This window comes from Capsicum annuum, chromosome 4, assembly GCF_002878395.1.
Source record: "Capsicum annuum cultivar UCD-10X-F1 chromosome 4, UCD10Xv1.1, whole genome shotgun sequence".
Lineage (NCBI taxonomy): Eukaryota > Viridiplantae > Streptophyta > Magnoliopsida > Solanales > Solanaceae > Capsicum > Capsicum annuum.
In genome coordinates, this window is record NC_061114.1 from 134,593,314 (window position 1) to 134,620,962 (window position 27,649).

General features: G+C 37.3%; 1 protein-coding gene across 2 annotated transcripts; it reads left to right on the forward strand.

The window, feature by feature from the left end:
* The first annotated feature begins 3,937 nt into the window (after positions 1 to 3,937).
* On the forward strand, positions 3,938 to 22,311 carry LOC107867933 (MYG1 protein). Of its 2 annotated transcripts, XM_016714427.2 has the most exons (7): positions 3,938 to 4,349; positions 4,443 to 4,589; positions 16,555 to 16,653; positions 17,058 to 17,249; positions 17,474 to 17,593; positions 21,321 to 21,392; positions 21,847 to 22,311. In XM_016714427.2, the coding sequence occupies exons 1-7, from the start codon at positions 4,077 to 4,079 to the stop codon at positions 22,069 to 22,071; spliced, it is 1,128 nt and encodes a 375-aa protein (XP_016569913.1). In that variant the 5' UTR covers positions 3,938 to 4,076; the 3' UTR covers positions 22,072 to 22,311. The 2 variants fall into 2 exon arrangements, with proteins under 2 accessions (XP_016569913.1, XP_047267946.1); XM_047411990.1 differs by lacking the exon at positions 17,474 to 17,593 and having other exon boundaries at positions 3,955 to 4,349.
* Positions 22,312 to 27,649: the final 5,338 nt, after the last annotated feature.

The following is a 27,649-nucleotide window of genomic DNA, read 5'->3' on the forward strand; positions in this document are numbered from 1 at the left end:
CAGCAAGAAACCTTTTCTATTTACTATACGGGGTGATCTAGCTAACAACGAAGGAGCTGCATTACTGCACCATCTGCATGAGTACCCTGTCATTCTTGCCAGAAGTATAGGTGTTACTGAATTTCATGGTGGTATATTCATTAGCCCATCTTCTACAACTTTTCTTTTTTACCTTTTCCTTCTCTATATTGAATTAATAAAACTTATTGTCTTTCACGTACGCAGCTCTAAGACTAGCAAAAAGAATTCAGTCGACAATCTTAGCAAATCCTCAGTATGTGCAGGCTATTACACTGAAAAATTGGTATACATTAACATGCTCTCTCTTAGTATGACTAGAAAAAAAATATATTTTTACTGTTTTATCTAACCTTTTCCAGGGTCAAGCACAACGAGCAAATGTTGTTGTCTTACACTTTAAGAAGCTCATCATCATCATCATCCTCACTGAATCTTGCGCCCATTGAAGATCAAGTGCTAGCTATATCCACCATTCCAGAGTTGTTATCTACGGTTAGTTTATCCCATAACGTACATATATAGTAATTAGTTTCTTACCCAACTAAACACGTACTGCAGAGTACAACTTGTGAGCTCAAACAAGTTTCTAACATTATTCTAAATTAATACTGTAGGTATAATATTTCCCCGTGGAAGCCAAATTATCACTTCCTGACCGTCCTCAATCATTTTATCTGCTTGCGTGCTCAAATTGCAGTCATTTTGTGCGTCTAAAAACCCAAAAAATGGTTTGTTGCTTCAGCTGTAAGCTACAACTCCAATTAGTTCCTAGGTAACTACTACAACTATAATATCATATACACACTCTATTACGCACTTTCTTTTTTCCGCCATCTATGGTCAAACTTGAAAAATTTTGCGTCCTCTCCTGTTTCTGAGATTTTTAAAGTTTTTTTCTGCCGATCTCAAAGAAAGGCAACTTAGCACTTTCTCGGGAACCTCTTCTTTATCTCAAGAAGATAAAGATAAACTTTACGTACATTCTATAATTCTGCAAAATCAATTGACATGATTACGTTCTGAAATAGTGGGAGCAGAATAGTTTACAACCCAGCCTCTTTATCTCAACGAAATGAAAAGGCAAATGACATTTCAATCTAATCTTTTTGTTCGTCGCTAAGCTTCTTCTTCTCCTATGTATGTATCTCATATTGTAGTTAGTTGATAGGATCTGCAGCTTTGTCTAAATTCGTTAGAGTTTTCATTACTAATACTAATAGAGCAAAAACATATCGATCAAATAGAAAAAAGGAGATAGATAAAGGGATGGAAAAATTAAAAGAGAATCTAAGTTAAACGGAATAAGAATGGCAATGAAACAGCGAAAAAACAATACGGCCTAACTCAATCTAGAAATTGTAGAAGATTAGTATAAACAATACATGTCTTCAAAGTTATGGTATTTTAGACGTGAAGTTTGACTCTTTGTGATTAGGTTGACTTAGTTTCGGGTAATTCACTAAAGAAGAGCCAACCAAAGGTAAAGAATATAAAGTTACCAAGCAATTTAATAGTTTCCACCTCCATGAGTTTTATGTTCCATCAATTAAACAACCATAGCTTTTGAAGTACTTGAGGTTTATCTGGTAGTAAAGTTGTGGTTACTGATATGTTTAATTGAGTTCTTAATGCATTGGATGAAGAAATTATTAGTCTGGACTATCCGACAAGCCAAGAGGAGGTGCTATAGCTAGGCAAATTATGAATTCAGGCAACAATGAATTTCTTAGGTTCTTAAGCCTTTGGTATGATATATTTTTAATATATAGACGGGAGTTTCAAATTCTTCCAAGAGTTTCTAAGACTAATTACTCTAATTTAATTACTGTATTTCCTTTATGAGCTCTCTAATTCCCTTCGAATAACACGCTTTAAAGTTATTTTGTTTCATATTAATGTGAGCTAATTAGTAGTAGTTTGGTTTAATTTTAGCACTTATGAACAGAGAGCAGCTAACACATCACTTACAATATAATATAAGATCTGTACATACACTGGAATCTTTATCCTCATCCTGACATGTCTGAACCAGCGAAAAAATGTAACAGAAACATACACCTTACCTTAACACACTTACACAAATTCCTCTACTGAGAGAGAGCGAAAAAATGTACCTTCATTAGATACATCAAGAACTAATGGATACATTTGTCACAAATACAACATCCTCACCAATTCATGTGTTTTAAGTTTATCTGACTCAAGTATATGCAAACTAAAAATAGACACACAACTCCTGCATTTTATTTCCAAGAATACTAAATATTCTATTATCTATTTTGTCGAAAAAACGGATCTTGGGAACTACTACTGAATATTTTTGGACTGGTTCACTTTATTTACACGTCTATGTTAATCACAGATGCCACTTCGAGGTTAACATCATAGATGTTAGCGATACAATTACGGTAATGATCTCAGAAACGCTGGATGAAAGAATATTGTCCTTAACCGACGAGCAAATATACGAACATGTTGCTGTCCAGGTACACATATACATAGAATTAACAACAAAACATACTCATTTCCTTAAAATTTGGTTCTCAGTAAATAAAACCCTACATTAGACAAACTTTGATTTACCGTGGTATTTTTTTTCTTTTTACCTAGCAACAACCACTGTGTATTGCCCGCATAAACCATCTGCTCGCTCATAAATTGTTTAAGCTTCAACTACAAAAGCCATTATTTAGATTTCCTGATCAAAAAACTGGTATGCTGGCTATCACCCCTTTCACTGAAACCCCACTTTCTCCCGAGGAGACAGGTAAGAGGCAAAAAATCGATCCACCCACCCCAATGAAAAAAAATGAAGGTATCGACACTTTCAAAATTGAATTTGCTACTGTGGCCTAGCTATTATGTGACTTAATTACGCCTACCTTGTTCTGTATATCTAAATTTCTGCGTTTATGAATTTGTAAATAGGCTTAACTGTAACAGATCTTAACACTTATGTTTTTAGAATCTTAGCCTTTTCACCGTTGAATATTTTCATTGAAAGAACACATGACTATCTTGCAATTAGTTTTCACATCTCTATTAAATTCACGATATACTTATCAGCTTCTACCCGCAACTGTGATTGTTTCAATCTTTTCTTGAAGCATATTTACAACATATTCCTTGTTATCAACTTTCTTTAAGGTTTGTTTGCTATAGTTATTTAACCCCTGATTCATATTGAGATTATTGTGTTCCAATCTTTATATATTATCTACTATGGGGTTACTGTTATATCACTTAATTATTTGCATTTGTAATTTTCCTGTGCTTGTGAATTGTATTCGCATCAGTTAAATGTTATAAGTTCAACAGCTATGACATATACATTACAAAGAATTGAACTACTACTTTCAACTATTCTACCCAAGTGAAATTTTTTAAAAATATGTACAATTGCAGAAAATTGACATTTTGCATCCAGCATTCACTGCATCTGAATCTCAGCAGGTAAGTACAACATTTATCCTCCCCTTTTATTACATTATCTCTCTTTATATATACTCAATGCATTTAAGTAACTGCAGTCATCTTCCTCCTCTTAACTGCAACTTGTCGATTCTCTGAAACTTTCTGTGATAGTTGACTACAACTACATTTTGGTGGCCTCTACCAGCTTCATCACATGGTTTGACATGTACAAAGAAATTTTGCTTGGCTATACCAGGATCACAAAGTCAGGCTGCATAAACAAAGTTTTTGTGTTTTTATGTAATAATCACACTTCAATGTATGAAACGTACATGCTAATACTTTGTTTTTACGTTTTGATGTAACAATCATGTTTTGATGTAACAATTACGGTTTAATGTACGAAACCTACAAGTCAATATACAACGTCTTCCTTGCAATATCATTGGGCCCGCTCGGGCTTCCACATCTAGTTTATATCTAAATACAACTTCAATTTTTAGATACTATTTTATTTTCAAAATTCACAATTTTATATTCATAGGCTACTAATGTTTTAAGGTGCTCTTTTGCAACTATTCTTCCTATCATAGTTAACTGTCGACCTATCAAATTCTGCCTTTAAAGAAAGGGTAAAAGAAATGTTCTCTGTTCTTACAAGAGCTTTACTCCAAAACCCTAGACCCTTCACCTTTAACTTCCTCAAACACCAAAATCCTCTCGCATTCTATCTAATGGCTACAGCTTACTCCTCTTCTTTCTCACCTGTATCTTCCCCTTCAGCCCACGTTTCCCCAAAGAGAGTAGGTACTCACCATGGTAGCTTTCACTGTGATGAAGCCCTTGGATGCTTCATGATTCGTCTTACAAAAAATTTTTACAATGCTCAGATTGTGCGTACTCGTGATACACAGGTAAGTTTTTAAGTTGCATTTTGTGGTATTGAGGTATACAGGGAGATGTGCAGTAGGGTGATGTGTTTGATGAAATTCTTGAATAAATGGAAGTTGTTAGAAACGCTTGATGCTGTGCTTGATGTTGGTGGAGTTTATGATCCTAGTCGAGACCGTTATGATCATCACCAAAAAGGGTTTGAAGAAGTCTTTGGACATGGATTCACTACTAAGCTTAGCAGTGCTGGTCTTGTTTACAAGGTAACGTCTTTCTATTTTCAATTTCCAACTGTGTTTGTCTAGATATTTCCAAGGTAGATATCTAGGAGTTCATGTTGCTGTTTTTAAAGATGCAAATTAATGTGTGCACCTTAGATTGGTAAAATGGTTGAATTACAGAGGTCTGCTGTTAGGCTTGAGGACGTGTATTCATTTTGGAGGGGGACAGGGGCAAAGAAAGTACATGTCATTTTCTGTGTCCTTAAGCATACACTTTCTTGTTAAAGGAACTTGTTTGTTGAGTAGGAGGCAGTGTTCAAAAATGCGACCGCATCACCGCATTATGCGCCGATGCGATGCGATGCGGGCTCTGAGCGAGTCGCATCTTTGATGCGGTGCAATCTGAGAATTGCGGATGCATCAAGCCCTGTTGCGTGATGCAATGCGATGTGGACAGCGATGCGATTGTTGGGTTCGAAATCGAGAGGGCGTCATGCGGAAGCTTAAAGTTTGCAAACCTTGAGACAGTAAATCAGACGACAAATAAAACAATACTAAAAAGTATAAAATTATTATATGTTTTGGCCAATCGGCCCACATATTATAAAACCTAATATCGAGAAACATTAAACCTATTGGGAGAAATCTCCTCCAAAAAAAACTCTTTAATAACTACATTGTGGATGCTATTGTGTTATGATATGAGAAGAGGGTTTTTTATTTATAGATGTCAAAAACCTTTCCTCTAAGAAAGAGGTTAGCCAAATATGAAAATTTTATATTTTCCTTTCAGGAAAAGTAAAAGTATTTATGGTTACTTTTATTTTCCTTATAAGAAAAAATAAAACTTAAATTTGATAAGAAAATCGGGGCAAAAATCCTAACAAATATCTCCTTTTTGGCTTGATTTTCTTGACTTGATCCGCCTTCTTCATGTCATATACATAATTTTGGTTCTTCACATAATCTTCATTTATCTCTGCTGCTTGTCATGCTTAAAAATTGAGCCCTTTTGGGTTAAAAATATATTATCCCTTTTGGGTTAAAAATATTGGAGCCTTAAATAGGGCTAAAAGAGAGCTTTATTTTTAAAGATGTGATAGCAGGATTGTTGAAAATATGGTTGAAATATCTTCTCCACATGTAGTTGGATAAAATCGTCATTATCATCCAATTGATTGTAAATTAATTAGAACTGCCTTGGACTTGTCTTCAACCTCGCTTTACCAAACCACTGGATCTTTGAACCATAGGCTTTGATACCACTTGTTGGGTTCGAAATCGAGAGGGCGTCATGCGGAAGCTTAAAGTTTGCAAACCTTGAGACAATAAATCAAACGACAAAGAAAACAATACTAAAAAGTATAAAATTATTATATGTTTTGGCCAATCGGCCTACATATTATAAAACCTAATATCAAGAAACATTAAACCTATTGGGAGAAATCTCCCCCTAAACAAAGACTCTTTAATGATTATATTGTGGATGCTATTGTGTTATGGTATGAGAAGGGGGTCTTCTATTTATAGATGTCCAAAACCTTTCCTCCAAGAAAGAGGTTAGCCAAATATGGAAAAATTTTATATTTTCCTTTCAGGAAAAGTAAAAGTATTTATGGTTACTTTTATTTTTCTTATAAGAAAAAGTAAAACTTAAATTTGGTAAGAAAATCGGGGTAAAAATCCTAACAGCGATCGCATTATGGATTTTTTTATTTTTTGGCAATTTTTAAATTGGAAAAAAGGGCTGGAAGTGATTTTTTTTTTATGGGTAATTTTTAAATTTAAAAAAAGTCAGAAGTTTTAGAAAAGACCGGAATATAAGAATTGATACTTAAGGAATAGAAGAATTGGACAATCTTAATGAACTAGAAGAGCTTTAGATTAAACCATTATTAATTTAGATTTGATTTTTCTTCTTTCTTTGGGTTTGTTTTGCTTTGAACTGATTTGTTGGTGTTCAATTGGAACTTTTGCTTAAATATATTTTCTTTATTGTTGATTATATAGTTGTTGTGGTCTTTTCAGTCATAAATTCCTATTTGAATGCTCTATAGGTATTTTTTTTTATTAAATTGCGCATCACTTCAATGATGCGGTCGCATCGCATCACGCATCTCATAATGCATGATGCAGAGCCTTGTCGCTTTTTTCTGCATCACGCTTCACTGAACACTGGTAGGAGGTAAGCTCTTTAATAGGAAGCTCATGTTTCTTGGACTATTGCAAATTAAATTTGGTTCTTGTGGTAACTCTTGCAAAGACTCTTAAGAGTAAACATGTAGGTGGGTTACTCATCCATTCTCAAAATAAAATGTAGCAAAAATTACTCTTCTGGATCTTAAAATAGATGGATTTTCTATGTACATCACATATGAATGGGAGTAGAGAAAACAAGTAGGCCTAGGGAAGAGTTTGTTCTTCAAAGTTACCAGAGCCTTATGTAGCAGACATTTTGTATCTTTCTCCATGTAGTATTTGTGGCCACAATTATGATATTGTGAAGAACATCATTAGGATGGAAATGTATTTAGCCTACATTTTAATTTAATTATATATTGGAGAGACAAAAGGGTCTAGATTATTTTTCATGGAATGTTTGCCTTGTTGTACTTGACATGGCGAGCTTTTGATGATTTTTTGTATAGATATTGCGAAATGTCCAAAAACTTATGATAGACCATATGGCATCTTTCTCTTAGCAAGAACGTGGTCTTGCAGTTGATAAAATTGAAATGATAACTGTAGAATCCCATAAGGGTCAAGTGATACGGGTGCCACTAGCTCAAGACCATTCACACGGGAGCCAAGCTCGGGAGTTACAAAGACTCCAAGTCATGTTTATGAATATGGCCGTGTGTGAGTGTATTGTAAATCCATCTAAGGGACTACACTTATTGAAGTGTGAAGAGGGCCTAGAATGACACTCCAAACCCGCCCCTTTGGACCAAGGGTGCCTTGGTCATTTACCACTCTTTTTGTAACCCACCATATATAAAACATATTAGGGTTATTTCCATAGTTAGTTCATTATTATTATTCTCACAAGATTTGTAATTTTTTAGTCTTTTTTCTCTCTTCTCTTGAGGGGAACCCGAAACTTGTAACAAGTGTGGCTACACTTGTGTTATTGTTTGGCTAGAAACTTGGGTCTTGAGGTCATTGAGTTCCTCTTGGTCTAAGTAAGAACTTGGTGTTGATATCTTCTAGTCTTAGGCTCTTTTCATTTGATACATGTTAGGGTTCTTAGATCCTAGGATATTGTATGTCAAGTTATCTATCCACTTTATCTTGTAATCTTGTTGTTTATCTCTTAATCTAGTGAAGCCGTGTGGGGCATTTGATTCTATAGTGTTGTTGTTCTCTTGTTTCTCTTGTGTGTTGGCTGATTTTTGTATCATTTGGTATCAAAGCTCAAGACTTGATTTTGTTCCAACAAAATCAAATCTTGGGAAGATCTTACCAAAAGTAGTAACATTGTGTTGTTCATCTTGGCCTAGAAGTGATTGTGCTCTTGAAGTGTCTTGGCCGAAAGTTGTGACTAGATCTAGTAGATTTTTGTTTGTCTAGAGTGTTTCTAGTGTTGGTTTTTTTCTCACTAACACTAAAAGTGTCTAGATCTAAAGTTTGAACTTATATTGTTAATGTTGTTGTTGTGAACTTGAAGTTTGGCCGTGTGTTGTGACTTGTTGTTGAAGGTTGGAGTTGGATGTTGGTTGCATTGTTGTTGTTCTTGAAAAGTTGTTGTGTTCTTGTTGTTCTTCACATCTTCTCATATCTTGACCAACATAAAGTGCATAATATATCTAAAAAGGTGAAAGATAAAGTTGTAAAGCTTGTTGGTGAAAGGACTTGATCACATCCCTCATAGACTTGACAACCACTTTTCAACCACTTTCCATATTTCAAGGACCTTGTTTTGAGGAACTAGTACAAGTCACTTTTTGAGTTTGAATTTGAAAATGGCTCTAAGTCTTGTGTTCTCCCTCCAATACCAATTTCATCCATTCCAAATTGTGAATTGACAAAAAAACTTCAAATTGGTGAATAAAATTTGGTTAAAACCGAGGCCAATTGCGGACTGCCACGTCATCATTGTATTGTTCACTTGTCAACTTTAAGCTTAAATTTGGATTCTTAGTTTCTAATTGTTGATCATTGGTTACGTTAATTGATCCTAGAACTAATTAACAAACTAGTAAACTCCTACTAGGTTGTTAATTAGTCCTTGAATGCATTGTTCGTGTCTATGTTTTCTTGAGTGCTTTTATCTTTTGAATTCGTTGTAACTCTTGGTTTTAGTCCGACGAGAATTCTTTGTGTCTTCAAACAAGAATCTACTCCGGACAAGAGCATACTCATCCCTTGAATACTCACGGGTTACTAGCCAACTTACAACACTCGTGGAACTAAGTGTGAGGTGATACAAAGAGTGAGTGTGGTGAGGCTCTTTTGAACTAATTGTTTGTTTTTTTGTAGGTATTCATCTAGGCACATTGACAATGGAAGGAACCACGTCTCAAACCGTGGATAACAATACTCTTGAGACTATGAGAGCCTCTCTTGAGGCTATCACCCGAACACTTAAAAGATTGGGCACGAAATTTGGAATAATGAAAGGGGACTTAGCAACAATGAAGGGGGATATGTCAACCATGAGTGGGAGGTTAGAACAAGTGGAGAGTCAAAGGAACTCTCGCCCTTCTACACTTCAACATGTTTCTTCAAGTGGACATGACCGAAACTCATCCGCTACCCTCACTCCCGAGACCTTAAATCAAATGCTAAATCCACCATAAGCTCCACTAAATGCCGCAAGCCAAGCTACTCTTTTCCCTCAAAACCGAGATTCCAATAGACCATTCCATTCCCAATCTCCCCAAGTTCCACAAGAAGGGCTTGGTCGTCAATTACCTCCACTAAATCTGAACCCTCCCTTCCAAGCTCCACTCAACCAAAGGCCACCACCGCCACTAAATCCAATTCCTCCAGACCAAGTCCCACTTAACCAAAATCGTCCCGTCCACTTTGAGGCATATGGTAGAGAGGAACATGAAGGGTATGGAGTGTATGATGATGTTTATATGAAGAAGGAGAAGATGAGAGGAGGCCTTATGGATCAAAGGGGATATCGAGGACATGGGGGAAGAGTTGGTCCATGGAACCAACAAGTGAACCGCCACCAAGATAGGGATGTAGGCATCAATACCATCAAATTGAGTCTTCCAATCTTCAAAGGAGGAAGTGACCCCGAGGCCTACCTTGCTTGGGAATCATCTTGTGACTAGATCTTTTAAGTTAATGATATCTCGGAGGAAAAGAAAAGTTGCTATGTTGTGGCTCATTTTGAGGGATATGCTAACACTTGGTGGGAATATGTCAAAACGTTTTGGGAATGAGTTGATTGAAGGGCAATCACCACCTTGGTTTAGGTTGAGGTATCTCATGAGGCAACGATACCTACCCGAGAGCTATAGACATGAGCTCCTTGCCAAGTTGTACAATTTGAGGCAAGGGAGCAAGAGTGTTATGGCCTACTATGATGAGTTTCAACAACTCATGTTGCAGGTTGATCATCGGGGGGAACAAGTTGGTCATGACATCATTCGGTTCAAGGTTGGATTGAACAAGGAAATTTTCATTCACTTGACTCTTCACAAGTTTGATACCATTGATGGTATCTTTCAAGTGGCCTTAGAAATTGAAAGAGAGCTCAAAGAGAGATCGACATACAAGGCAAGGGGACAATCATCCTCGAGTTGGCCTAGATACAAGGAGATGGCTCAATCCTCCTCGGGTTGGCCAAGAACAGGGACCAACCCGCCAATGCAAGGCAACCCGAGCCCAATACAGTCCCAAAATACCCTCCAAGACAAGATGGAAACAAGTATCCTAATCCTAAGAGGTTCCAATGTTTCAAGTGCCAAGGTTGGGGACATAAAGCTAATGAATGTCCAAAATGTCCAAACCGACGAAATGTGATCCTTGGGAAGGAAGGTTATACTATCTTGGAGAGGAAGTGGGTCTTGAAGCTGAGGAGAATGAGTCCGAGCCTCAAGATGAAGAACACAATGAGAATGATGTGCAAGAAGATGATGATGGAGAAGATACTTGGCCGCAAGAGGGTGAGTGTCTAATTCCAAATTTTGTGGTGAGACGAGCCATGATTAGTAAGGTAATAGATGATCCTAGCCAAAGGGAGAATCTATTGCATACTAAGTGCCTTGTCAAAGGAGGTGTGTGTACCGTAGTGATTGATAGTGGGAGATGTGCAAATGTTGCTTGTGCCACTATGGTGAATTTCTTGAAACTACCTACTACTCCACATGCTAGTCCTTACAAGTTACAATGGTTGAACGAGTGTGGAGAATTGAAAGTCACAAGGCAATGTGTAATCCGGTTTAAGGTGGGAAACTACTATGATGAAGTGCTTTGTGATGTGATTCCAATGCAAGCATGTCACTTGTTGTTGGGTAGACCTTGGCAATATGATAGGTCTACCAAACATGACAGGAGGACCAATCAGTACTCCCTTGAGATGGATGGCCGAAAGTTCATACTTCACCCTCTCTTGCCATCACAAGGGAATGAATTGCATCAAAAGATGAGAGAGTTGAAGGAAAAGGGCAAGAAACCTGAGAGTGAAAAAATGAGAGAATCTGAGAGTGGGAAAATAAAGGAACCCCAGGGGGCCTCAACTTTAAAGGGCAAGGGTAATGTGGTGATGTTGGCTAGGAGGAAAGAACTCTTCTTGGAACATGATGAGAACACACCTATGCTTCTCTTGGCTCATTGTTTTAACACTAACCCATCTAATTCTTTTATTTCTCCTTCTATTTCTTTTGTTTTGCAGGATTATGAGGATGTCTTTTTCAAAGAACTTCCGCAAGGGTTACCCCCACTTCCGGGTATTGAACATCAAATTGATTTTGTGCCGGGATCACAATTGCCAACAAGTCTGCTTATAGAAGTAACCCTACGGACACTAAGGAGCTTCAACGTCAAGTTGAGGAACTTCTCAACAAAGGTTACATCAAAGAGAGCATGAGTCCATGTGCGGTTCCGGTGTTACTAGTGCCAAAGAAAGACGGAACATGGCGCATGTGTGTGGACTGCCGAGCCATCAACAAAATTACGGTAAAGTATCGCCATCCTATTCCTAGATTGGATGATATGCTTGATGAGTTGAATGGTTCTTGTATATTTTTCAAGATTGATCTTAGGAGTGTGTATCACCAAATTAGAATGTAACCCGGTGATGAGTGGAAAACCGCCGTCAAGACCAAATTTGGTCTCTATGAATGGATGGTTATGCCATTCGGCCTAACAAATGCCCCAAGCACTTTCATACGGTTAATGAATCATGTGATGAAACCGTTCATTGGAAAGTTTGTTGTTGTTTATTTTGATGATGTCTTAGTCTATAGCAAGTCCCTAGATGAGCATTTATTGCATTTACAAAGTGTCTTTGACGTCCTTAGAAAGGAGAAATTGTATGCTAATATTGAAAAGTACTCCTTTGGTGTTGATGGAGTTGTTTTCTTGGGTTTTGTTGTGAGTTAAATAACGGTCGAAGTGGATGAATCCAAGATAGACGCAATTAAAAATTGGCCAACCCCACAATCCATTAGTGAAGTCCGAAGTTTCCATGGATTGGCTAGTTTTTATAGGCGGTTTGTCAAAGGGTTAAGCACCATTGCCGCCCCTTGACCGAGGTCATTAGAAAGGGTCAACCCTTCAAGTAAGGTGATGAATAAGCTAAGGCTTAGCCTTTGAAGCCTTGAAACCTATGCTTATCTTTGCACCTTTGTTACAATTACCCAACTTTGATAAAATGTTTGAAGTTGAATGTGATGCTATAAGGTAGGTATAGGGGCTGCTTTGATGCAAGACCTTAAACCCATTGCCTATTTTAGTGAAAAGCTTAAGGGCGCGATTCTAAATTATTCCACTTATGATCTAGAGTTATATGCCTTGATTAGAGCTTTGGGTAATTGGCAACACTACTTGTGGCCCAAAGAATTCGTGATCCGAATGGACCATGAATCCTTGAAGCACCTTCGGGCCCAAGACAAGCTCAACAAACGGCATGCTAAGTGGATTGAATTCCTAGAAACCTTCCCTTATGTTATTCAACACAAAAAGGGTAAGGAAAATGTGGTTGCCGACGCATTGTCTAGGAAACATGTACTTGTTTCAACCTTGTCTTCTAAGTTGATGGGATTTGAGAGCCTAAAACCATTGTATCCCGAGGACCCTCACTTTGCTCCTATTTTTTGGGAATGTGAAGAATTGGGTTGGGAGAAGTGGCTCATGGATGGAGGATCAAATCCTTACTCCAAGTTTGATGGTTATTTATTCAAAGGAAGAGGGTTGTGTGTTCCTTCTAGTTCTTGTAGAGAGTTATTTGTAAGAGAAACACACGATAGTGGCCTAATGGGGCACTTCGGGGTTGATAAGGCCCTAGGAATCTTGGAGGAACAATTCTATTTGCCTAAGATATGCAAGGATGTTGCTAAAATTTGTGGCCAATGTATGGATTGTAGGAGTGCTAAGTCTCGGCTCCTCCCTCAAGTGTTGTATACCCCGCTTCCCACTCCTTTACGTCCTTGGCTTGATATATCTATGGATTTTGTGTTAGGATTGCCGAGGACTAGAAGAGGTAGGGATAGTATTTTTGTTGTAGTTGACCAGTGGCACGTTTCATTCCATGTTCTAAAAGTGAAGATTCATCTAGTGTGGCCTCTTTATTTGTTGAAAATGTTGTCAAATTGCATGGTGTTGTGAGGACCATTGTGAGTGATAGGGACTCTAAGTTCCTTAGTCACTTTTGGTGGTCGATGTGGGGTAGGCTTGGTACGAAGTTGTTATTTTCAACCTCTTGCCACCCACAAACTGATGGCCAAACGTAAGTAGTGACTAGAACCTTGAGTTCCATGCTACGTTCAATGGTTAAAGGTAAAATGACTTCTTGGGATGATCACCTGCCCTTGGTTGAATTTGCTTACAATCGTGTTATACACTCAAGTACGGGTATGACACCCTTTGAGTGTGTATACGGCCTTAACCCCCTTACCCCCTTTGATCTAACCCCTTTGTCAAGTGATCTTGTGATAAGCTTAGATGGAAGCAAAAGGGTCGAAGCCATGAAAAGGTTGCATGAGAAAGTGAAGCTACGACTTGAGAAGAAAAATCAAGAGGTTGCAAAGAAGGCCAACAAAGAGAGAAGGAAGCTTGTTCTTGAACCGGGAGATTGGGTATAGGTGCACCTTAGAAAGGATCGGTTTCCTTCTCAAAGGAAAATCAAGTTGATGCCGAGGGGTGATGGTTTTTTTCAAGTGCTTGAAAGGATCAATGACAATGCCTACAAGATTGACCTTCCTCCAGATCATCAAGTACACAACACATTCAATGTGTGTGACCTTTCTCTCATTGACACGGTTGAGGATGATCAAGCATCGAATTTGAGGTCAAATTCCCTTCAAGATGGAGAGGATGATACGGGTGCCACTAGCTCAAGACCATTCACACGTAGCCAAGCTCGGGAGTTACAAAGACTCCAAGGCATGTTTATGAATATGGCTGTGTACGAGTGTATTGTAAATACATCTAAGGGGCTACGCTTATTGAAGTGTGAAGAGGGCCTAGAATGACACTCCAAACCCGCCTCTTTGGACCAAGGGTGCCTTGGTCATTATTATTATTCTCACAAGACTTGTAATATTTTAGGCTTCTCTCCATCTTCTCTTGAGGGGAACCTGAAACTTGTAAGAAGTGTGGTTACACTTGTGTTGTCATGTGGCTAGAAACTTGGGTCTTGAGGTCATTGAGTTCCTCTTGGTCTAAGTAAGAACTTGGTGATGATATCTTCTAGTCTTAGGGTCCTTCATTTGATACATGTTAGGGTTCTTAGATTCTAGGATATTTTATGTCAAGTTATCTATCCACTATATCTTGTAATCTTGTTGTTTATCTCTTAATCTAGTGAAGCCGTGTGGGGCATTTGATTCTATAGTGTTGTTGTTCTCTTGTTTCTTTTATGTGTTGACTGATTTTTGTATCATCAAGTGTATGGGCTGTAGTCTCCTTGTAATTTTTGGAACAATTATTACCATTGGAGCTAGCTTTTGGATTTAAGTTAGGTTGAATGTCTATTTTCTCAACATGGTAGCAAAGCAAACCCCTTGTGTTGTTGGTCTACCAATATTAGGTCTCCTTCACACTTAAGATGAGCACCCCTATATGTAGTGGAGAATGTTAGGATCCTATATCGGTGAAGTGTAAAGTTTGTAGTTTTGTAATATAGTCATGGACAATCCGCGCTACTTGAGTTAGCTTTTGAGTTTGATACAATTTTTATTCTTTTAAAAGAAACCATGAGAGTTTAACGTTCGAACCCCACAAGAGACCAAAAGAGTTTAGGTGACATTTTCCCATTTGCCCAAGTCATGTTCCCAAGTCATGTCGGTAGAGTTATGTATGCACCTATTGGGATAATGGGTTTCTTTTGGAGAATGGTAAGGTTGTATAAATGGAGCACAAACAAGTGTGCCAAAAACTTACAACATCAACAACATACCCCGTATATTCCCACCAAGTGAGGTCTGGGGAGGTAAGTGTACACAGTCCATTCCACTACCTCAGAGGTGAGATAGAGAAGTTGTTTCGATTGGCCCCCGGCTCTAGATAAAACAATCTAGAAAAGGAATAGTAAAAGTACAAGCTACAATAGAAATTACTACACCCAATAATACCATAAACAAGACTCGCCAAGTAATACAACAAACAATACAACATTCTGAAAAATACTAGTTCTATAGCTACTAACACGGATAACAAAGTCCTCCTACCTACTAGCACTGATACACACATTCCTACTATCCTTCTACCCTAATCCGCCTCCTCGACACCTTCCTATCTAGGGTCATCTCTTCGGTAAGCTGAAGCTGCTCCATGTCATATCTAATCACCGCCCTCCAAAAACTTACAAACATCTCAATTCCATAGAATTACTGTAGGAACCTGAGAAAATCTATCATCCTAGCTATTGTATTAGCATCTTCTAATTTACACCAAAAATCCAAAAAGGAAATACATCTATGCTTAAAGAATGTTAACATTTGCTTTCAAAACATCTTTGGTTCCTCTCCTTCTAAATCATCCACCAAACACAAGCAAGAATGGTCTTCCAAATGTTCCGCTTCCCCTTCTCGATGCCCTTGGCAGTCCAGCATTGTAAAAGTTGCTCTATAGTTCTTGGCATCACCCAACTAACTCGGGAAGTGTTGAAGAACAGATTTCATTCACGAAGTAGGTATCTATTGAAAGTATTTAACCTATCCTTGTAAAGACTTTTGTCTAAGTACTGCTTCATAAGCCAGAACTCAGCAAAAAGAAGATACATTGTATGATTGTAAGGTGCTTTGGTCCTCCAGATCTGTTTCAATGGCCATGAACAAGAAGGCTGCCCCAAATTTATGGAGAATAATGCCCCAAATTTATGGAGAATAACATAAACTTTAGCAGTTCACTGTGAAAATACCTGTATTTTGTGGCATCCAAATCAGTTTCTCTGTTCCGTTCCTGACGTTTAGAGTTACCGAGTGCCTAAATAAGCCAAGTGCCCAGTCATTGCAATTTCTCCTAAAGGCACATTCAAAGTGCCTAAATACTGTAGTTATTTCATTTCATTGAGCTTTTATGGATAAAATGTTAGATTGATGATTGACTAGATATATTTTAAATCTTTTGAATTTACAGAGATTATTATTAATGAGCTTAAATTCTATTAAAGGTTCATCCTAGTCACGACTCGGTTGATTCTGCGATACATTATCTATTTCATTTTATCGTGTTCATTAGAATTTTTGTCATGTTGATGGTTGGTTAGATATATCTAATTCCAAGCTCGTTTAATTTGGCTGGAAAATCACTTAGATCTAGTTTATGTTTGTTAAGTGCATATATTCCTTTCAATTGCAATTTACTTTCCTTTTTTGTTTCTTAGCATTTTGGAAAGGAGATCATTGCAAAAGAGCTCCAAGTTGATGAAGAGCATCCAGATGTGCATAGGTTGTTTCTAGCTGTTTACAAGAGCTTCATGGAGGTGAGGGTCAATTATGATAAATTACAACTTTTTCTTGGATTCTTTTCATTTCCCGCTAACTGATCTCTCTGATCTCTCGACTGAATCTATTTTGTGATTGGATTCTTATTTTTCTTTTGTTTATACTATTACAAATATTTTCAAGTTTCACTTAATAAAATCTCTTCTTCGAGCCAAGGGTCTATTTGAAACAACCTCTCTACCCCACAAAAGGTAGGGGTAAGGTCTGCGTACATACTACCATCCCCAGACCCCATTTGTGGAATCACATTGGGTATGTTGTTATTGTTGTTTACTTATTAAAATCTTGCATCGGGGAACTGATTTCATGTGATATTATTTAAGGATCAAGCTAACGTGTCTCCAATATTAGTAAACCTAGTATTTTTGCTTACCGCGTACAGGCAATTGATGCGATAGATAATGGAATCAATCAGTACGATACGGACCAGCCACCAAGATATGTAAACAATACCCACTTGTCCTCTCGAGTTGGAAAACTAAACTTGGACTGGACTGAACCTGATCAGTCTTCTGAAAGGGAGAATGAAGCTTTCCAACGTGCAATGGATTTAGCTGGCAGTGAGTTCTTGGATGTAAGGCTTTCTCAAAAGAGATAAAAAGTTTCCTCTTGCTGTTTTCTTTGGCTGTTTATATGAAGTTTACCAGCATACTTACTGGTTCTCAGGTTGCGCTTCTTTTTGGCGCCAGACGATCTTTGGTCATTTGCCCAATACATTTATCAGCTTGATTTATTCTGAAAGACACGTTTTGAAATAAGCCTATTGTTCACTTTCTTTACCTGCTTGTGTATACACAGAGTGTCCGCTATTATGCAAGGTCATGGTTACCGGCGCGTTCAATCGTAGTGGAGTGTGTTGCTTCAAGACACAAAATTGATCCTAGTGGAGAGATTGTAGTTTGGTCTACATTTTGTCCAGTAAGTATTGAATACTTAGCCTGAAGCCTTTTTGCTTCTGGCGGCATGCGCATCATTATGATTGCTTTGTTTATAGCTAAAGGTCAAAAGTTTTCGACTTCTGTGGCTAATGTAAATGAAGATTAGGAACTATTTATTAGAACTTTCTTTTCTTATAAAAAAAAACCTTCATCAATTTCCTAGCTCTCATTGTGACTAAATATGTATGGATAATTTTTGAATGACATATGAGCTTTTTTATGGCACTTGTATGCCAGGAAAGGTGGAGTTTTTCTATTTTTACTAAATCTGTAAATTTTATGCACTTTATGGGAGTAACAAATTCCTCTTGCATCTTGTTAAGTTGTAGTATCTTATAATTCATCGCTAGAAAGTACCAGTCTATTAGGTATTTCCTTCCCCCAGTTTCTTGTGTATTACTTGTAAAGTAAAAACGCATTGCAGGTTTTGTGAAGAATCCAAGTCATGGTGTTCAATGGTAGTATGAGAGAGCCAAGAGGATAGGATGATGTGGAGGAGGGTGTTAAAAGTTGCTTTAAGGAATAATGCACGTGACTTGTTTTTTTTTTTTTTTGTTTTTCTCGAGTCTTTTTAAATACGACTCCTAGTCAAATTGGGATTTCTATTTTGGTAGAAAACTATTAGTCGTTTTCTTATTTTTAGAATAGCAAATTGGATTGCTTTATTATGGTAATTTTTTACCTACTTTCAGCTGTAATAGCACTATTTAAGTTAGAGTTGATAATAAAAAATATACGCAACTTTACTTTAAAAAAAGGTTTCTCTGCGTCTTGCGTCTCTTCTTCTCTTACTCGATATCTGGTTTCAGCTGCTAAGTTCTTAGCTCTCCTCGTTGCTTTATTTTTCCTTTACGGTATTAAAACCAACAACTGGTATCCAAAACTATTTTTCTTGAGGGACCTGTGGTGAAGATATGGATTTTGAAAATAGTTTTCCATGAATGACTCCACCCGGTTTTGATGGTGAAAATTATCAATTATAGGTTGTCAGAATGAAAACTTAGGGACTCTTGATCTTTGGGAAGCTGTGGAAGGAGATTATGAAATTAATCCGCTGTCAAATAGTCCCACCACAGCACAAATCAAGAGTGACAAGGAAAACAAAATCACGAAGTCTAAGGTGAAGGCAACTCTGTTTGCTGCTGTTTCAACAACTATTTTTACAAGGGTTATGTCTCTCACATCATCAAAAGAAATTTGGGATTATCTGAAAAAAGAATATGCTGGAGATGAAAGAATTCGAGGAATGTAAGTACTGAATTTAATAAGGGAGTTCGAGTTGCAAAGAATGAAAGATTCCGAGCCAGTCAAAGAGTACTCAGACAGATTACTTGACATTATTAACCAAGTAAGATTACTAGGCACTGAATTTAAAGATTCAAGAATTGTTGAAAAAATTCTTGTTACAATGTCCGAAAGATGTGAAGCATGTATAGTTACCTTGGAAATACACAAGGTCTGTTCAAGATTACCTTGGCAGAGTTGTTAAATTTGTTTCTGGCACTTGAGCAAATGAGATTTATGAGGCATGATGGTATGGTTGAAGGAGTTTTAGTAGCCAGCCGCAAAACTCAAAGCAGGGCTAAAATTTTTAAAAATTATCCACCTTGTAAGCACTGTGGAAAATGGTTCATCCACCATACAGACGTTGGAAAAGGCCAGATGCGAAGCGCAGCAAGTGCAATCAGCTTGGCCATGAAGCAGTGATTTGCAAAAACAAATTTGAGAACCATGAAACAGATGCACATGTGGTCAATGAAGAAGAAGACCATATTTTTGTTACAATATGCATCTCAAGTAAATTTTCAACAAAATTTTGGTTGATTGATAGTGGTTGCACCAACCACATGACTTATAATAAGAGTTTGTTTAAAGAATTAAAGTTTACTAAAATATTCAAAGTTAGGATCAGGAATGGTGACCATATTCTTGTTGAAGGAAAAGGAACTGTTGCCGTAAAAACAAGTTCAGGTAATAAAACAATTTCAGATGTTCGTTGTGTACCTGATATTTATCAAAACTTGTCGAGTATTTGTCAGTTGGTAGAAAAAGAATACAAAGTATCCTTTGAGGATAAACATTGCTTCATCAATGATGGTGCTGGAAAAGAAGTTTTAAACTTTATGAGAGGTAAACATTTCTCATTTGATCCAATGGAAAATATTTCTGTAGAACATGAAAAAGATCATAGGCTTAAAAGATTAGAAGATGATCATCTAATTGTAAAAGCACAAGCAAAATGTGAACCTGCTCTGTTTAAATGAGCTTTCAGTGTTCCTAAGAGAATTGAAACATGGAGGAGTTATCTATGTTTCAGGAAAATAAAACGGGTAGGTTTAAAGTCAAGATGAAAACGAATCAGGAAGACATACCAAAAGGATTTAATAATCAAAGATTGCATTCAAGACAAGAAGTGAATTTAGTTCATTACATTCCCAAAGACGAATCTGCAGATTTATTCACAAGGTCACTTTCGGTTATCAAGTGTGGAGTAGATCCCGAGATAGTTAACCAAAATTTGATAGTTTCTAAAGCAAGGAGGAGTGTTAAAAGTTGTTTTAAGGAATAATGCACGTGACTTGTTTTTTGTTTTTCTCCAATCTTTTTACATACGACTCCTAGTCAAATTGGAATTTCTATTTTTGGTAGAAAACTGTTAATCGTTTTTTATTTTTAGAATAGCAAATAGGACTGCTTTATTGGTAATTTTTGATCCATTTTCAGTTTTAATAGCACTATTTAAGTTAGAGTTGATAATAAAAAAATATACGCAACTTCACTTCCAAAAAACAAAAAGGCTTCTCTGCGTCTTGCGTCTCTTCTTCTCGAACTCGATCTCTATTTTCAGCCACTAAGTTCTTGGCTCTCCTTGTTGCTTTATTTTCCTTTAAGAGTATTAAAACCAACAGAGGGGATGGTGAAAATGTCGGTAAAATCATATTTCATGGGGTAAGTCGGAGAGTGGGACAGGAACGAGGTGCGAAATTAAATGTTGAAATAATAGCACCAAAGAATAGCTTTCTTCACTTGATGTGCCATGAGGGATTCAATATTGACTGCGAATAATCCAAGGAAGAAAATTGTGGTGAGATAATATTTTGTAGAGAAATTATGGAAGACACTGACCATATGCTAAGTCCTTTCGTACAATCTCTGACCTCCTCTTGAAAGGCAGCCATGAAAAGTATGACCTGCAAGAATCTGTTCTAGATTTAGTGTTGCCATCCCGTTCGAGAGGAAATCTATGATCTTTATCACTCCCTAGAGGAATTCAAAGTAGCCATAGAATGGAAGATGAGACACTGCAAAATCACTATGCAGTTGCGGAATCTTGCATGTTCATCGTCCGGTCTGAATGTGAAGGACTGTGGAGGAGACAATCAAGAGTTGTAGGACACATGATTTGATGAAGAAATAGACACAATCATCATTATGCATCTTTCGACTTGTTTGGAATGTGAAAGAAATGGAAAGCTATTCCTTAATAACCAGATCCCTTAAGTGGTATAAAAAGGTTCCTTGTGTTTCATGTATTTTTAGGTGGAAAAAAAATATTCCATGTATGATGGGTTAGATTAGCCACTCTCCCAGTTTGTACCCACATAGTGTATTTAATTGATGGAATTATTCATCTTGAAAAAAATATTGTTCACCACTTGTGCGAGTCTGTACAGAGAATTCTTAATCTTGACTTTCCTGTCTAACAGTGGAAGCTTCATTTGTTTGAGCTGGAAGAAGAGATGAAGATTGATCCACCCATCAAATATGTTTTATATCAGGTGCCTGAGTCCTTTGCTGTTTCAATCTTTTTCCATTTTATGTGCCACATAGTTTGTCATGTTTTTTTGTTTAAATTCTTTGTTTTTTGGGTTCTTTTAAGTGAGGAGTGGAAAAATGAGGAGCATGATTGGTTACAGTGTGGGGGTTGTCTTTTAGGTCGCTTCTGGAAGTTTTATCACCCCTGAATACTTTCTGGTTGTGTCAGTTGGATACATTGAAGAAGTGTGCTTTTGGAGTAAATTGCTCCATCAAGATCTGCCTTATTGTTTACTTTCAATATCATACGAATGAAAAAATGCTACACTTTCCAGTGTTATTGTCTTGGAAGAGAGTAGCTAATAACCACACAGCTTCTAAAGATATGCAATGTTTCCCTGAAAGAATTAAGTTTGTCAATGTTCTTTCTATTTTTATGAGGAAAGCATAAAGTGACATTGATTTCATGATATGTAGGATGATAGGAGCAAGGGTTGGCGAGTGCAAGCTGTGGCTGTAGCTCCTGACAGATTTGAGAGCAGGAAATTCCTTCCATCTCAGTGGCGAGGTTTAAGAGACGATGAACTCTCCAAGGAAACAGGAATTCCTGGTTGTGTTTTTGTCCATATGAGTGGGTTTATTGGAGGAAATCAAACTTATGAAGGAGCACTCGCGATGGCAAAAGGTGCTTTGAAGCTCTAAGCGCAGACATAATCTTATTTGTTGTTTTCAGAAATTGAATCATCTCTTTGTGATTTCACATCTGTTCATGGCTTCAGGTTGTCATTTAAATAGCACATTGGCTTTGAATTTACTAAAGGTTGTTAAAGAAACTGTACAAGACTAGCACAGTTTTACATATTCAGAAGATATCTTCTACTTTTACAGCACAATGTTATGTTTGCAGTTGCAGTAAAAGAGAATAGATTTCATTGTTGTTCAGGAATTTTTTTTTGGTGTCTACAAATTGGTCACGAAATCAGTTGCTGTCTGGGGCTAGTAATGATTCCGGAAATTCTGTAATATGCATCGGTTTCACCCCAAGGAAACTTTTACGAGGGGTTAGCAACATTTCTGTTCCATTGGTCTTGTAGACTCAATTCAGTATGTGATGTTTAGTGTTCTAACGGGGTAGCCGGTAGGTTTAGGCTCTTAGTAAACTTTGGCCCAGACGCTATGGACTCTTATCAACATCATGTCTAAGCAATTTTTCATGCTCACAAACTTTTTGGTGGCTTTCATATTTAAACAAGCAGAAATATTAGCTTAATATCCGTGCTTTTGCTCGTGTTGTGATTGTTCCCCCTTTTTGTCTTTCCACTCCACTTAATTTTGTCAGGTTGGTCTGGAGATTGATTCACGTTCTCTGCTTGGTTTGGAAAGTGTGAATTTTAACAGAACTAGTAAGTGGAGTTTTGGTTGAGGTGAGACACTTCAACTCTTGAATGCTTCTAGTGTGTTGGTTCAGCACGGTACCGGAGGGCTATGCTAAATGAAATGTTTTCTTATTTCTTGATTCCTGTGCTGATGCCGATTTACTAGTGATCTTGTTAATTATTGTGTGCAGGCTCTTTTTTCTCTCTTTCGTTGTACAAAAATCTGAAATTGTTGCTTAAATTATTAGTAATACTAATCAAACTAACTCAAAAGAGGTTCAATTGGGAGAAGTTCATGACTATTCTATGAAATGTCCATGATTTCTCCGAGGGAAGTGCCCATATATAGGAGTTGTATGTTTTTCTTTTGACACCAACTTTATAGCAAGTATATCCTTTCCAAGATTAGATGGGGTCTAAATGCCGAAGAAAAGGAGTAGAAATAGACAACTTACCAACTAGGATTGTGTAAGACCGGTAATGTCGTCCTTTTCCCTTTATTAATTGGTGAAGTGGATAGGTGCAAGATAGTTTAAAACTGTACCTACGATTTTTTTCATGGTAATTGTACTTTCACTTTTTAATTAAGAACTTGAGTTAGCAGTGAAGGGATGAATGAGTTAAATTCTCTTTCCTCATGTATTTAATTCTCTATTTCTTTCTGGTGTTTTATTTTTCTGCTACGCTGAATCAGCTTTAGGAGCAAAAGTGAATTTGCTACTTCGGTTTCATCTTCATGTGGTTTCTTTTGTTGAACTGCATTTTTCACTATAATACTAATAATTATCAAGTAAATCTGCTGTGTGTGTACATGGCTGGAAGTTAACTTCTTAACTTTTATTTTGAAAATTTGATTTAGTTAGAGAACAAAAATAGAAAGAGCTTTTCCATCACATCTAATGCTTTTTGTTCCTATGCATTTTAATTAAAGAAAACTTCTGTCGACTAATTCGTCTCATAGTGCTAGTGGTGGCAATATGACTTAGTTATAGTTTGATCAATGACTAGGTAAATTCATGAACACATATGATAGCGCTTTCATTAACTCTTTGTCTGACAACTTTCCACCCTCGTAATAAAAATAGTTATCGTTCGATGAATGACTTGGTAAATTCATAAACACATATGATAGCTCTTTCATAAGCTCTTTGTCTGATAACTTTCAACCCTCATATTTTTTTAATTTAAAAAAACTATCAAACTATATATCTGATCATTGGCATGCCTATCTGCAAGTATTCAAGTCATTATGAAAGCTGATTCAAACATTGCGTGTTTGATGCTAAGAACACTGAAGAGGCGACTTTGTCAAATCTCTTAACTTTCGACCTTTTGGCCACAGCTTCAATGCTATTGGGTAGTATGGTTTTAGAATTTTAAATTATTTTAACATGTCCATAGACGAAGCAGGGGAGTGAGAAGAAGCGGAAGAATAAACATATGTTTATTCTATTTTCTATATAAGAAGTGAGAGTGAAGCTGTTTGAGTATAGTCCACTCTGTCGACATACCTGCTTAGTAGGGGTCTATTTTGAGAAATTTTATTTTTTCTTCTGTTTAAGTTTATTTGTCTTACAAAATTGTATTTAAAATATTATAAATAAAAATGATTAAATTAAAATATTTTACTATATATTTGATAATTACTATGTGAAAAGTAATATGAATCACAATAATTAACAACGGTAAATATTTTAAAAAAATATAAAAGAATTTTATTGACTCGAGAAATTATTTACGTGTCATATTAACAACTTTAAATATTTTTATATAAATTTTATTAATTTAAATAGAATAATTTATGCATAACTAAGAAGTTTTTTTTTTTTTTTGGTAAAGAAGATGTGCATTAAAAGTAAAAACGATGTTAAAGTTTTACAAAGTAGAAACTAATCAGGTACAAAAACATATGGGTTTGGATAAGTATTTCCATTACTGGATACAACTCGGGAGAAGGATTTCCCCTTGAAGTCTTCCCCAAAAACTACTCCTACACTAGCTGGAGGAGTTGCAAAAATATGTAGCTTGTCAAAAAAATCTGACTTCGAGCCTTGTTTCGCCATCCAGTCCGCTACTCTATTCTGCTTCCGATAAGTGTGATAGACTGGAAGATTTCCTGAGTTTTTTAGTAGAGATTTGCATTCAAATATAATTGAGTTATAGAGTGAGTTTCCATGGTGCCGCATTTTAATGACTTCCATAGAATCAATACAGATATCTAAAGGTTTCAAATTCTGGCCTAGGGCCAGATTGAGGCCTTCTTTCAGGGCCAAGATCTCCATGAGATTGTTGGTTGCATGGGTAAAGTTCTTGCTAAAACCTACTACCCGATCCCCTCGACCATTCCTGATGAACCTCCTATCTCTCCCCTACCTGGGTTCTCAAGACAAGACCCATCAGTATTGAACTTAAAAGGTTAGAGGTGAGGGGAAGCCATTTGATGGTGATGTTGGATTTGGGATGAGGGATGTTAGTATTACCTAGATGGTGATATTACATAGCTTCAACATGAGGTATGCTAAAGCATGGATGGGGGTTAGAATTATGGAAGTTATTGGTATTCCTAGTCTTCCAGAGGTGTCAGAGGCAGAAAGAGAGAAGGGTACCCCAGGGAGTGTTGGGGTCGAAGTCTTCATTTCTAAGAGTTTTTCAAGTGGAGGTCCAGTTGGTGGTGTCAAACATGGAAATATTGAGATGCATATTCCCTTTATATTTTTGGATAAGGTGGTGCCAAAAAATCTTGGCCAGGTTGCACCCAAAGAAGATGTGGTGTTGGTCCCCCTGATCTGTATTGCAGCAGTGACAAGCGTTATTGATGGTCAATCCTTTTTTGCAAAGAGTGACTCTAGTGGGGAGGCTGTTGTGGTGCATGAGCCACATGAAGGTCTTGACTTTGTGTGGGATTCTAAGATGCCATATCCAATTGGAAGATAAGTGGGTCTTGAGGGGATGCCTTTGTACGTTGTTGATACAATAATAGGCACTCTTGCAAGAAAAGGTGCCATCCTTTGAGAGTCTCCATAGAGGAGTGTCTTGCTTGAGGTGAGGGCTCTGGAGGAAAACATTTTGGATATTGTGGGTAATGTTGGGAGGAATTTGAATGGGTAGGGGAGTGAAGTCCCAACTCCTTTCCTTCTAGATGTATTTGACCATGATATGATTAGGGGGATTTGTGTTGCACCCTTGGATGATGGAAGAGAGAAGGGGCATTCCAGGAACCCATCTATCCTCCCAGGCCCTAACTTTGGTACCATCTATGATGGCCCAAAATAAGGCATCACTGCAAAGCCTCCAGCAGTTTGAGATGCTCTGCTAAGTTCTAGAGCCCTTATTGCTGGTTTTACCCCTTGTCCCATACTTAGAAATGAGGGTATTGGCCCAAAGGGTGGAGGGGTTAGAGTACATTCTCTATCCCAAGCTACAAAGGAGAGCTTTGTTCTTGATATCACCTCTCTGTATGCCAAGACCACCATCTTTTCTGGGAAGGGTGATGGTATTCCACCCAAGAAGGTGCATTTTTTTTTGGTATCAGTGGTGCCCCAGATGAAGTTCCTTTAGGTTCTATCAATGAGCTTATGAATACTGCTAGGGAGGTGGATGCACTATATAACATGGTTAGGAATGCTAGCCAAGAAGGATTTGGCTAGAGTTACACTACCTGTCATTGTTAAGGAATTTAGTTTTTCACCCAGCTAGCTTGTTATTCAAATTGTCAATGAGAAATTGAAAGTCACCCTTCATAGGCTTTTTGTGGAAGATGGAAAAGCCTAGATATTTACCAAAATTGGTAGAAAGATGAATACCCAGAATAATGAAGAGGTTTTTTGGATCCTCAGGTTTGCAATTGGCTGAGAAGATGACTTTAGATTTGGTAAAGTTGATTCTTTTCCCAGAATGAGAGGTAAAACTATGAAGGATCCTTTTTATGGTAAGGCAGTTGGTAGAGTCAGCTCTAGCAAAAAGGGTTAAGTCATTCGCAAATAAGAGGAGGGGCACAGGGTTTCCCTTATCAGAGATGGATAAAGGTGTCCAATGAAAGGTATCAACCTCAAAGTTGATTCTTTTGGATAACAGTTCCATACAAAAGATGAAGAGATAGGGAGAGGTCCCCTTGCCTGATGCCTCTGGAGGGGTTAAAGCTAGGAGTTTTTCACCCATTTACCAGGGTGGAGATGAAGGAGGAAGAAATACAAAAGAGGATAAGATTTATGAGGTTTTGTAAGAAATTAAAAAAGACTAGGGCTTGCCTAATAAAGGACCATTCATCCTGTTAAAAGATTTCTTAAGGTCAATTTTTAGAAGCATGTTAGCTTTCTTACCTTTCATCTTGGAGAAGTGACTTACATACTCTTGGAAAATGATGACATTATTAGAGGCCCTTCTGTTAGCCATGAAGCTGGCTTAATTTGGGCCAATGATTTAGCAAGAAGAGGCTTCATCCTGGTAGCTATGATTTTGGTGCTTATTTAATACTGGGTGTTGTAAAGGCCAATGGGTTTAAAATTTTTGAGAAAGATAGCATTTCTATATTTTGGGATCAGGCAGAGGTAGGTGGAGTTCACTCTAGGGTCCATAGAGTAGGAGGCAAAGGTCTCCTGGTAGAATTTAACTCGGGGGGCCCAAAATGTCCCAAAATTCTTGGTACATAAAAGGGTGTAGGCCATCAGGCCCATGGGCTTTGTTGGGCTTGAAGGAGAAGACAACTCTTTTGACTTCCTCCAAGAAGGGGGTTTCTTGAAGGAAGTCATGGCTGAGGGAGTTAATGCCTCCCACAGAAAGGTTAAGTTGGGTAGCAAAGTAAGATAGGGTGTGTTCAGTAGTGTAAAGATTGGCATAATAGGAAGAAACCATATTGGCAATGTCCTTATGATGGTAATGCCAAGTGCTACTGTCATCAATAAGAG

Excerpts from the sequence above, each read along its gene's own strand:
- LOC107867933 (XM_016714427.2), top strand. The coding sequence starts at position 4,077 with ATGTTCTCTGTTCTTACAAGAGCTTTACTCCAAAACCCTAGACCCTTC. Across the intron at positions 17,250-17,473 it reads CTGGCAGTGAGTTCTTGGAT|AGTGTCCGCTATTATGCAAG; the intron begins GTAAGGCTTTCT and ends GTGTATACACAG. Across the intron at positions 17,594-21,320 it reads TTTGGTCTACATTTTGTCCA|TGGAAGCTTCATTTGTTTGA; the intron begins GTAAGTATTGAA and ends CCTGTCTAACAG.